Below are 12,538 nucleotides of genomic sequence, written 5' to 3'. Positions count from 1 at the left end.
ACACAGACCAAGGATTAAATGTCTTTTAGACACACTGTTTCCTGCCCCTGTTATTGGTACAACCAAAATGGCTATATTAACAAACGAACACCAACTTATCAAGACGAGATACTTTTTGCTCGAGGTAGTATGAGCTCTTAGTTTGAATTTTCTGGTCTCTTGTCCTATTATTTTATTTGTTTTCCAAGAATCTTTTAACTGTTTGCTACACGATAATTTTAATGTAAAAAAATGGCATGCCCTCGCTTGTCCTTTTGATAGGTTTGTTCTTAATATCAGTTACCACCTAAGAATTGTAGTTTTCTGCTGCATTGCTCAAACCAGTGTTTTTCTCGTATTTTCAGGAAGCCGAACAGATTAAACGGCTCGAAAGGCTTAAGCAAGAGAGGCAAAAGAGGATCGCTGCAAGAAGTGGCGCATCTAATCCAACATCAACACCGCCGCAGGCTAAAGCAAAACCTTCTCCAAAGGTTTCTCCCAGTACCCACAAGAGTTCGAAGTTCACTGACGCTGAACCAGGATCCTCTTCGCCTCTAAGAAAAATTATTCCTGCCAGAAGCAGTACCCCAGGGAGTGATCCTCACAAAACAGCCAAAGCAAGCAAACTCAGCGGTGACAGCTCAAGTGCAGTGAGCAAGTCAACCTCATCACTGGCTGAGATCAAAAAGGAGAAAAGTGGCAGAACTGAATCGTCGATTGAGCGATTGAAAAAGCTTGCTGAACCTAAAAGCAATGCTTCGACTGACCATCCTTCGAATCCCAAGTCAGCGAGCGCGGATCACCCACGGAGAAGAAGCTTGCCGTTGCCGGAAGATGTGCAGACCAAGAAAATCTCTGCTATAATGCAGCTCGACGAGACCAAGTCGGCAGCCCTACCAGAGCTGAAAGTCAAATCCCCCCGAACCCCTGCCGCTGTCGTTGTGAAGAACAACGCGGCGGCTAAAGTAGCAAAAGAGGCGCCACGTGGTGGACCTAAAGCACATGCTACTTCAGAAAGTAGAGATGGAAAGAAATCTTCCAATGGTAAAGTTTCAAGGGTAATCAGCAGTGATGACAATGTGGTGGTTGAGAAGACCGTCGTGATGCTTGAAAACGAAGTGGTCTCTACGCCTCCTGTTGTTCTACCTCCTGGAAGAAGTGCAGAGAGCGAAACTCGCAGCGATGACCGAATGGACTATCCCAGTCTGGAGCAGGAGTATGTTGCCATCAGGGCTCCACCTTCTCCCGTTGATCTTCCTGAAGATGCAAATCCTACCATCCATGCATCTGACAACCAGTTGAATTCCTATGAGGTATGTATGATCCAACACTAATACTTCCCCTGTTCATTTACCTGATGCTCTGTTCTTTGGGGTATCTGTTTTGCTGTGTCTCTTCATTAAGTACTTTTGAGCTCGGATTATCTGTGCAGCAGCCTTCGACTAAAATGCAATGTTATTACCATGCTATTAAATCAAACATTGCTTTAAGGTTTGTTAATTAAGCCGACATTGATAAGAGAATTACTGCTTGTTATGGCTAGGTGGATGTGCCTGAGTACAAGAAGGATGAGCTTGAGAAACCAGCCCCGCTGGCTCCAATGGAGGAGAAGCCTTATGAGGCCCCTTTTGCCAGGGTAACATCATTGGAGGATGCTTCAAGCAAGACTCCTGCTTACAACCAGCACCCGTTACCTGCGCAGGAACCCGAGACACTTGCGCGTGCAGCGAGCGTGAGGGCACGCGTACCTGAGCCTGCTGCATATGCAGTCTCAGCCGAGGAGACACATGGAGAAAATGGCAAGCCTCGAAGCAAAGAACCGAAAGGCTTCAGGAAACTGCTGAAATTCGGCAAGAAGAGCCACACTTCAACGATGGATTCTGATGCATCGTCAGTCGACGAAGCCCCTGCAGGAGATGGTAATGAATCAATTTTGATTGCACTATTGCAAGCGCTCGCTCATTGCTGTAACTAACCGTGCTTCATGTTTCATTCAGGTTCGATGCTGAAAAACCTCATTTCACAAGACGACTCTGCAGGCTCTTCTTACAAAGGTATGTACCGTAAATGAAACTAGCATAAGTTAATTTTCTCCCTGAAATGAAATGAAATGAGATAAATGTACATGTCTACTTTAAAAATGCAGCTTCTCGGTCCTTCTCCCTGCTGGCGCCGTTCCGCAAGAACAAGGTGGTCGTGCTGTGAGGATTTTCTTGTACTATTTTTGTTGTTGTTGATGAGGCCGGCCAACAGCTTGATTGGGTATCGATTGAGATTATTAGTTTGTTGATTTCTTCTAGTAAATACATACATACGTGCATACTATTTCGTATATATATACTTGCACTGTACGCTTGTGTTGTGTTGTTTGTAAGCAGTACTGTATGTGTAATCTGTCCTTTACATTGTATTACAATCTACACATCAACTCTTGCTCCTATATACTTGTGGATCGAATTGTATTGATCTGAAAAGCGGCGTATTAGTTCTGGTGTATATACAATGAAGAATTACTTTCATGAATTCTACGCCCTTTTTTCCAAGCTTTTTTGGACGGAGGGAGTAGTAGTTAAGAAGAGGAAGAGCAAATATTCCGGAGAAACCATTTTTCAAGGTCTTAAAAATCATTTTTGAACTCCCCAACAACCAAACATGTACTTGCGAATAGGAAGAGCAAATATTCCAAACATGTTGTTAAGAATGCAAATAAATTTATCTCATTGATTGAAACTATGGATGATTAACCTTTTTTGTAGCCACTTGTCAGGCCAAAATAATAAAACATGTTCACAGGTTAACGTGCCTATGCAGAATGCTTTTGAGGAGGAAATTCATACAGAATCCTTTCTCAGTGTGCTTGCTTGATCAAGTAATTAAAAAGAAGCATATGCAACAGTAAAGGAAAGAAGCTATTGCCCATGTGAAGATCAAGTAATTTTAGTCTGAGTCTAATCTAGTTTCAAGTTGTTTCATAGATCCGATAAAATTTATTGGCGGTATGCTCAGTAAAAAGTTGTAATGTTTCTGACAGACAAAAGACCAACTGAATAAGCATGGGTGCACAAAGATGAGTGAGAAGTGGCCAAGTTGTACTCATAATCTTAGGCTTCTAAAGGGGTGGAATGTGTTGCTTCTGAAGCACCCAGAAACCATATAAACATCTAAATTTATATACTGAGCATTCATGACAGTTCAAGTAACAACATCAAAATCAAGGAGAGATAGGTCAGATTACACAAAAGGTTCCATCTTCTGAGAAAAGAATACAAAAAATTCGTATTAAATTTTCGTATTCTGAGAAAAGAACAGATTTTTCAGTGCTGTAGAACATGAATAGGAAAACAAATTTTGCATATTAAACAAGCAAAACGGCTGACAAAACCATGTAGTTTCATAAAATCGGTAACTCGACAGTTGCAGGATGCTGCAACATCAGCAAGAAAACATGTGCAGTTCAAACCTGCAGTAACATCAGCACTTGACTACACATAGCACTAATTAAATCCACGAGATTAATTACGACACATCACCAAGCCAGCATGCAGAAAGCATTGTCATATGATCTCTTTGGAGATAGAAACCACTAGCTCTGGACATGCCATCTTCATCTGCTCATCACCTGCACCTCTTTTGGAAGATGAATTTACAATTTATTAGAGATTGGATAAAAAGCTTGTAGGGCTAACTGAAAGTTTTCAAATTGGGAACACTAGCTAAGATATTGTCTGCAGATGCATTTTCAAGCAGATTAAACAAGAAAGCACATAGCTGATGCTGCAAGAAATTAGAGGTTAATTACAAAGGCAATCCATTCCCCTGCTTACACACATCAACAACACGGGGACATTATCAAGCTTACTGACCAAAAGTAACATCACTATGAGAAAACAAGCACTAAACAAGCTACTGAATACTGACACGATTAATCACAAGACTCATGTCGCCTCCACTCCAAGTAGTCATCTTTCCTATTGATGATAGTGGCCTCCTGCCCCTAAAGCATTATTCAACCATATGTTGCCGGTGCTTCACATTTCAGGGGCTCATCCTTTCTGCCAACATAGATTTGTGAGTGTGATTCCAAAAAGAGAAGACATATATAAAATTGCCAATTAGATGTAACGTTTGAGTGTACATAGCTCTCAAAGTTTAGTCGAGCGCACCAACTGAATCATCAAGTAAAACTTTCTTCAGTCTGATTAAACATTCAATATTTCTGTTTGTTGGGCTAACCAAAATATTATTGTTGCTTAAGCATTGTTCCTAATAAACCAGAAAATAAGGGGAATAACAAATATACCTTGTGGATTGTGGAAACTCATGTAGGGAATCAAAGCAAAGAATTTTTGTCTCTTCCATATCTTGTTCCACTGTAGTGAGTTAAGATTAATCTGGTACTCCCTCCGTTCCAAATTACGCGTCGTGGTATTAGTTCAAATTTGAACTAAAACCACGACGAGTAATTTGGAACGGAGGGAGTAGATGCTAAGGTCCGTAAGCACGAAGACGATATCATTGCCTTCCATGGATCCAATCAGTCTAAGTCCTTCCATGGGATTTTGAATGGGAAGAAGGGTTTTGAGATGGATGGCTCTACGCTGAGTCCATGTCGTCGCTGGCTTGAGCTTGACCACAGGTAGAGGGTTGATCCACTGACATGTGCAAGCCCCAAGCTGCCATCCTCCATGGCCATGAGGATGACGTCGCCGACATTGACAGCCCCCGGCAGCGGCATGTCAATCATCAGCGATAAGCAATTAGAGCCCAAGTCGTACTTGAGAATTCCTGTAATGTGATGATGCTCACCACGCGCATGCATGCATCAAGTAAACTGCATCTATCTCGGATGACGACAGGGGGCACCGGCATGATGAATGCGTCAACGCCAAGATCAAGACCAGGGCACGGATCGCTCCACTCACCCGTGTTGGGCGAGGACACGCACACCTGTATAATAACAGGATGATCACCATGGGTGGTCATGCCGAAGACGACGACCCTGAAGGCGCCCTCATGACACCGATATCCTGTCCTTTGGGCGCTTCCATCTTGGTTTGGCGGCCTGCCATGGGGTCCCAGACGACGAGCGGCATGGGCGCGCCATAATCCCCAGGAGAACGCGGCCATGGCGGCAGTCCAACGCGTTGTAGTCCGAGCCCGAGTCCCCTCCCCCCAGTGGTGGTCGGGGACGAAGCGCGGGACGGCGTCTTTCTCCTCCGGCATGTAGTCCCAGAACCAATCGTAAAGGAAGCCCAGCATGGGGGGCGCTCCATGGAGCTCGCGGAAGCGAGGGCCGGTGAGATGGCCGAGCCAGAGCTTGCTAGCGAGGGAGGCGCGAACGAGGCACGCGGGCTCGTCCGGCGGAGGCGGAGGTAAATATCCTCGACGATTCCGTCCGGCGGCATGGTGGTCGGTGGAGGCGAGGCGATGGTTTCGGGAGGGGAAAGTTTCAGCCTTTCAATCAGGTGCGGCCACAGGATTTCACATGTTGACCGTGAGAGCTGAGAGCATGGTTAATAATATAGCCAGCTTCCGGCTATAAGTCAGTGCCATGTCATCTACAGCCTATCTTATAGCGAACATGTACAATAATAGATCAAAAGAGTGTACTACTTTTGTATCATGTGGCCCACCTTTCATTCTCACAAAGTGTCTAGGAGCACGTGCTAGAGCTAGCTCTTCACGAAGAGCCCGCTTATCTTCTCTCTCCTCTTCTCTTTCCTCCAACTAAGCAGAAATATACTAGTTTATTTCTTATAACCCGCTGACTCAGCTCTATTGTACTTGCTCTGAGAGGGATGATGGGGACAAGCAAGAAAAGAAAGCAGTGTTTTTATTTTCTGAGGATAACGCTCAACCAGTAGCTTTTTTTTACTACAGCGTCTTACGGGCTGTTCGACTATCCGCCAGCTCCGCGGAATAATAGGATCTGCAGAGCACCTATTTTCCAGCTCCACTATTTTAGCCTGCAGCTCTGCCAACTCCGCGAGCTGAGTCTGGAGCGGAGGGACTCCGAACACTCCCTTAATATGGTTTATTGGGGAATTCTAGCTAATCATACGGGCTGAAGTAACTTTGAAACATTTTTTACTTCTATAAAGAATGGTGGAGTATCCTTCTCCCCGGGCTCCCCGCGGGCGAAGGGTGTCTCCTGGATGTCCGACCCGCGGTGGCTGGGAGGAGGATAGGGCGAAGCGAGAAGGTGCGGCAGCCAAGATGACAGAGAGGTTCGAGGACATCTTGGTGAAGAGGGAGGAGGCATGCATGAGGTGCTTGGAGATCAAGGAGGAGCAGAAGACGGAGAGGATCAAACTGTTGATGGACGCAATAGACAAGAAGCTCAAACTCGAAGAGAGGAGGGCCATGATCGAAGAGAGGAAGGTCGTGCTCGAGAAAAAAGAGGGTGAAGATCGCCGCCAATGTGTAGGATGCCAAGATGTTGACCTTGATTGCTGAATCTTTGGATGCTGACGCAAGAATGAATGTGCAATCCGTCCGCTTCTAGATGTTTCAACCGCAGAAAAGATGCGTTGGCGACTATGAGGACGCGGCGGAGGCTGCCTACGCGGTGGCGATGGAACCTCCTTGATCAGGGAGCAATTGTCTGGGATTGCCGTTCCGACAGGGCAGAAATGCACGTACTGTCGGACTAATGTTCTTTTGGATTCAGGCATGTAAAAATTAAGCATATTTGCTTCTTTTTGGTTGTGATCGGGCATGCGATCCGGCACGCTGTGTTGATCGGATCAGAGTACATTTGAATTTACCGCAGACATATACAGGCTAGGGTTGCATGCCTTTTCTCTCTTAATATGCAAGGTTTACTTGAAGAGGGAGGTTGTCGGCATCTGGAATTCTGGACTTGAAAAAACTACATCAGAGATACCTATTCTGCACAACTCCAAATGAGCTGAAATTTCACGGAGATTTATTTTCGAATAAATAAAAATTATTGGAGAAAAGAAGTACCAGAGGGGGCCACCCAGGTGCCCTGGGTAGTGGGGCCCGTGGCCAGCCTTCGGTGCCCATCTTCTGGTATATAATCTCATTTGTCCTAAAAAATAAGGAGAGGACTTTCGGGATGGAGTGCCGCCGTCTCGAGACGGAACTTGGGCAGGAGCACTTTTGCTCTCCGGCGGAGCGATTCCGCCGGGGATACTTCCCTCCGGGAGGGGGAAATTGAAGTAGTCATCATCACCAACAACCCTCTCATCGTGGAAGGATCAATCTTCATCAACAACTTCACCATCACCATCTCATCTCAAACCCTAGTTCATCTCTTGTGTTTAATCTTTGTACCAAAACCTCAGATTGGTACCTGTGGGTGACTAGTAAGTGTTGATTACATCTTGTAGTTGATGCTAGTTGATTTATTTGGTGGAATATTATATGTTCGAGTCCATTATGTTATTTAATATCCCTGTGATCTTGAACATGAACATGATTTGTGAGTAGTTGCTTTTTTTATTGAGAACATGAGAGAAGTCTTGTTATAAGTAATCATGTGAATTTTGGTATTCGTTCGATATTTTGATGATGTGTATGTTGTGATTCCCTTAATGGTGTTATGTGAACGTCGACTGACACTTCATCATCTTTGGGCCCAAGAGAATGCATTGTGGAGTAGTAATTAGATGATGGGTTGCTAGAGTGACAGAAATTTAAACCCTAGTTTATGTGATATTCCGTAAGGGGCTGATTTGGTCCATATGTTTAATGCTATGCTTAGATTTATCTTAATTCTTCTTTCATAGTTGCGGATGCTCGCGAGAGGGGTTAATCATAACTTCATAAGTGGGAGGCTTGTTCAAGTAAGAAAAACACCCAAGCACCGGCCCACCACATATCAAATTATCAAAGTAGCGAACACGAATTAAACAAACATGATGAAAGTGACTAGGTGAAATTCCCATGTGTCGTCAAGAACGCTGATGACCGAGGGGCCACCGAAGGGCAAGGACACTGCTGGCCCAAAAATTATTATGACAGTGTCCTGAAGGGCTCCCGCCTTGTGGCGGAACAATGTACTAAGGATGTAATCACTAGTGCAGAACCAGGCAATAGCACCGGTTCGTAAGGCCCTTTAGTGCCGGTTCCATAACCGGCACTAAAGTGTGGGCACTAAAGGCCCCTCCCTTTAGTATCGGTTCAGCACGAACCGGTGCTAAAGGGCAACCACGTGGCACAAGCCAGCTCCGGGGGCCTGGAGCCCTTTAGTACCGGTTGGTAAGACCAACCGGTACTATAAGGTTTGGGGGGTTTTTAGTTTTATGATTTCTTTTTCATTTAATTTTGTGTTTCCATTTTAATTCTTTTTCGTTTGCCGGTATTTTACGATACTACACATTGTACACGTTATGTATATATATATAAATAGAATTTCTAGTAGAACCAATCATGCATATATATATCATCAATGTCTCACAAACCACCATATTAATTAATTCACACATACACACATGTATAGCTATATACAATTTCTCCTATATATGCATGTTGCCTTCGGAGCCAGTGGCATTAGCCTAATTGGTGCCTTCGGAGCACGATGACAATCGGAAGTGGTTCATAGCGGGTAATAGTATTCTCCCTTCGGATTTATGACCTGGTCGAGCAAAAATCCCGCTATTTCCTCTTGAAGTGCTTCTACACGCTCCGTTTCTAGGAGCTTCTCTCGCAACTCTTTGAACTGTTAAGAAGGAGATCAATATGCATGTGTATTAGTTGTGTGACTAGATATCGATAATGGTGTAAAAATTGTGAATAGTGTTTTGACAAGCGTATCCATTCCTGTCTTTGAGATCTGCTCCTTTCGGACGCCATCATGCGAATGTTCTCGCAAACGCAGAATGCACACAGATCAGTCCCCTGCGCCTGCTTCAGGGCCTTTACGACAATGGAATTTGATCAGATAATAATTAATCAAGCATGATAATTAAAGAGATGGCAGCTAGCTAGCTAGCTAGTACTACTTAATTACTTACCTTGGGTCGAAACCATTTAAGCTTTTTTTCCATTCGCTTTCCGTGACGCTGATGAACCTTGCCCAAGCCCTGCCCGCCGACAAAGAAAATGAATAAAGGGGTTATTAAATAGTTCATATCATGAAATGATGAACTAAATAGGCCGAGATATATAGTTAATAATGATTGAAATTACCTGTTGACTATCCCAAACAAGATGTTATAGTCAGTATTTGCTTTGAATAGTGAGTCCAGTATTTCAACTGTTCCGGCGTCAACTTTAATGATACACAAGATCCAGTGAAATCTGCATGCACACACGTTTGCATGTCTTAATTAAGCGGGCATATGTAAGCAAAAACATGTAGCTAGCTAGTAGGTAAAAACAGAGAATTTGTAGTACAAGACAGTGTGACTCACTGGAAGTTGTAAGGAAGTAGTATATCTTCATTGTATTTGAGGTGCTTCAAGAACTCTAGCATGTTGTCCTCTACGTCCTTTTCATGATGTGGATTTATTAGCCATGTGTATTCATTAACGGTGTTTGGGTCAATGAACCCAATGCCAAAGCGTCCACCTTTTCTCATTTCATACATCTTCATCCTGCATAATACCACAGAAAAGAATATAGTGAGGATAATTACAGGTAATGATTGATCAAAAGGATCACTACAGCTAGCGTGAGACTTAAATTACAGAAAGAAATCACTTACAGACAATAGCAACTGACGATAGATTTGTCGAGTGCGTCTTGATTGTATAACTGAAACAGTTCAGAATACTCAACGGACAGAGCTTTCTCATGGAAGTAATGCTCCTCCTTGACATTCACCATGAGGGACTCTCGATTGGAAATCTTGGTAATGTTCATGTACCATTGATGCAATTCATACATTCTCGTTGGGAGGTTCTTGACCTTGTATGGCTCGACCAAAGGTTGGCCCCGGACATATTTCCGTTTTATTTCATCCTCTATAAGCATAGGCATGGGCTCGATTTCGAGGAGTTATCCAACAGTGATGTTGAGAACTTCAGCCTGCATTATATGGTCCTTGGTTATTACCACATTGCCCACCTCGGGAACGTAAACTGTTTGCCCACAATAATATTGGGCGCGCGTACTGTCACGTGTTGTTGGCACAACAAGCGAGGGGATCGATTGCGCTGCCTGTTCTCCCAGCTGGGGAATGGTTTTCCCGCATTTTTTGACAGCTGCTTGTTGTTTGCTCGATCCCGAGCTCGCCTCCTTACGTAGACGTGCTCGATTTAACTTCCTGATGTGGCGCTCATAGTCTGTGTCAACAGGCTTGGGAGCTGGTGGTTGAGCCATACGAATGAAGTGGTCAATCGTTTCCTCAGGCACTTTCTCCCTTGGCGGCGGTGGCGGTTTTGGTGCAAAATGGGCTTCCACCTCGGCCTTCGATATGGCTGCGTTTTCCTCCTCGGACTTGTCATAAGGCCTCTGCGGAAGAGGCGTGAGGCTTGGACCATATTTATATCGCTTGCCTCCGCATGTACTTCCTATACTACCTCGACTCGTACCGCTACGCACCATAGCTGCGGGGTGTCTCTTCTGCGATTGCTGAGGCGGCGGAGACGGCTGACGGGGCTGAGTTGGACGAGGAGGAGTGGCCTGAAGCTGTGCCGGACTTGGAGGAGGAGTGGCCTGAGGTTGTGCCGGACTTGGAGGAGGAGTGGACTTCTGATGCTGTGGCGGACTTGGAGGAGGAGGAGTGGCCTGACACTTTGCCGGACTTGGAGGAGGAGTGGCCTGACACTTTGCCGGACTTGGTGGACTTGCAGGAGGAGAGTCTGCTGACTCGGTGGTGGACTTCGACGAGGAGTCGGCTGACGCGGTGTCGGTGGCCTTCGAAAGATGATGCAATCCTTTTTCCATAGGATGATACGATGTTTGGCCTCTCCGAGAAAGTGCTCGTCGTCACCTCCAGGAATGTCAAGCTGCAGCTCCGAATATGGGTCCACCACCTCATCAACCAAGACACGAGCATAGCCCGCTGGAATTGGGTTGCAATGGAAGGTTGCCTCGGGGGGATTTGTAAAAGCAACGGCGTCCGCCACCTTCATGGATATGTTCTTCATTTTGACGTGTAGCTCGCAGTTAGTGTTCTCCGTGATGTCATCCATGGGGTATCTACCCAGCATTGCGTCGTCCGGGGTGGAACCCACGCTGCTTCTCGGCATGGATGGGGCGGTGCTATCCAATGTTGGTGTTGGAAATATGCCCTAGAGGCAATAATAAATAAGTTATTATTATATTTCCTTGTTCATGATAATCGTTTATTATCCATGCTATAATTGTATTGATAGGAAACTCAGATACATGTGTGGATACGTAGACAACACCATGTCCCTAGTAAGCCTCTAGTTGACTAGCTTGTTGATCAATAGATGGTTACGATTTCCTGACCATGGACATTGGATGTCATTGATAACGGGATCACGTCATTAGGAGAATGATGTGATGGACAAGACCCAATCCTAAGCCTAGCACAAAGATCGTGTAGTTCGTATGCTAAAGCTTTTCTAATGTCAAGTATCATTTCCTTAGACCATGAGATTGTGCAACTCCCGGATACCGTAGGAATGCTTTGGGTGTATCAAACGTCACAACGTAACTGGGTGACTATAAAGGTGCACTACAGGTATCTCCAAAAGTGTCTGTTGGGTTGGCACGAATCGAGACTGGGATTTGTCACTCCGTGTAAGCGGAGAGGTATCTCTGGGCCCACTCGGTAGGACATCATCATATGCGCAATGTGACCAAGGAGTTGATCACGGGATGATGTGTTACGGAACGAGTAAAGAGACTTGCCGGTAACGAGATTGAACAAGGTATAGGGATACCGACGATCGAATCTCGGGCAAGTACAATACCGCTAGACAAAGGGAATTGTATACGGGATTGATTAAGTCCTTGACATCGTGGTTCATCCGATGAGATCATCGTGGAACATGTGGGAGCCAACATGGGTATCCAGATCCCGCTGTTGGTTATTGACCGGAGAACGTCTCGGTCATGTCTGCATGTCTCCCGAACCCGTAGGGTCTACACACTTAAGGTTCGATGATGCTAGGGTTATAAAGGAAGCTTGTATGTGGTTACCAAATGTTGTTCGGAGTACCGGATGAGATCCCGGACGTCACGAGGAGTTCCGGAATGGTCCGGAGGTAAAGATTTATATATAGGAAGTCCTGTTTCGGCCATCGGGACAAGTTTCGGGGTCATCGGTATTGTACCGGGACCACCAGAAGGGTCCCGGGGGCCCACCGGGTGGGGCCACCTATCCCGGAGGGTCCCATGGGCTGAAGTAGGAAGGGATCCAGCCCAAAGTGGGCTGGGGCGCCACTTCCCTTATGGCCCATGCGCCTAGGGTGAAGGGGGAACCCTAAGGAAGAGTCCCAAGGAGGGAAGGCACCTCCTAGGTGCCTTGGGGGGGAGGGAAACCTCCCCTGGCCGCCGCCCCCTAGGAGATTGGATCTCCTAGGGCTGGCGCACCCCCCTTGGGCTCCCTATATATAGTGAGGGTAGGAGGGCCTCTTGAGACACCCCTTATGCCTTTGGTGCAGCCCTCTCCTCT

General features: G+C 45.6%; 1 protein-coding gene and 1 long non-coding RNA gene across 2 annotated transcripts in view; one reads left to right on the top strand and one right to left on the bottom strand.

Moving 5' to 3' along the window:
* Positions 1 to 2,477, top strand: part of LOC119335333 (COP1-interacting protein 7-like) — a 7,807-nt gene extending 5,330 nt beyond the window's left edge. Inside the window, exons 10-13 of the mRNA XM_037607463.1 lie at positions 345 to 1,292; positions 1,523 to 1,898; positions 1,977 to 2,033; positions 2,126 to 2,477. Coding sequence (XP_037463360.1) covers positions 345 to 1,292; positions 1,523 to 1,898; positions 1,977 to 2,033; positions 2,126 to 2,184 — 1,440 coding nt within the window. The 3' untranslated portion in view covers positions 2,185 to 2,477. The remainder of the gene's footprint in view (positions 1 to 344; positions 1,293 to 1,522; positions 1,899 to 1,976; positions 2,034 to 2,125) is intronic.
* A 1,250-nt stretch (positions 2,478 to 3,727) lies between these two features.
* On the bottom strand, positions 3,728 to 5,441 carry LOC119339814. Its single transcript, XR_005164205.1, has 2 exons — positions 4,280 to 5,441; positions 3,728 to 4,031 (listed from the first exon to the last, which is right to left on the bottom strand). It is a non-coding gene; the product is annotated as an uncharacterized LOC119339814 (long non-coding RNA).
* Between the last annotated feature and the right edge of the window lie 7,097 nt (positions 5,442 to 12,538).

Source organism: Triticum dicoccoides, chromosome 7B (genome assembly GCF_002162155.2).
Source record: "Triticum dicoccoides isolate Atlit2015 ecotype Zavitan chromosome 7B, WEW_v2.0, whole genome shotgun sequence".
In the NCBI taxonomy this organism is placed as follows: Eukaryota; Viridiplantae; Streptophyta; class Magnoliopsida; order Poales; family Poaceae; genus Triticum; species Triticum dicoccoides.
This window is presented reverse-complemented; position numbering and strand designations above follow the sequence as displayed.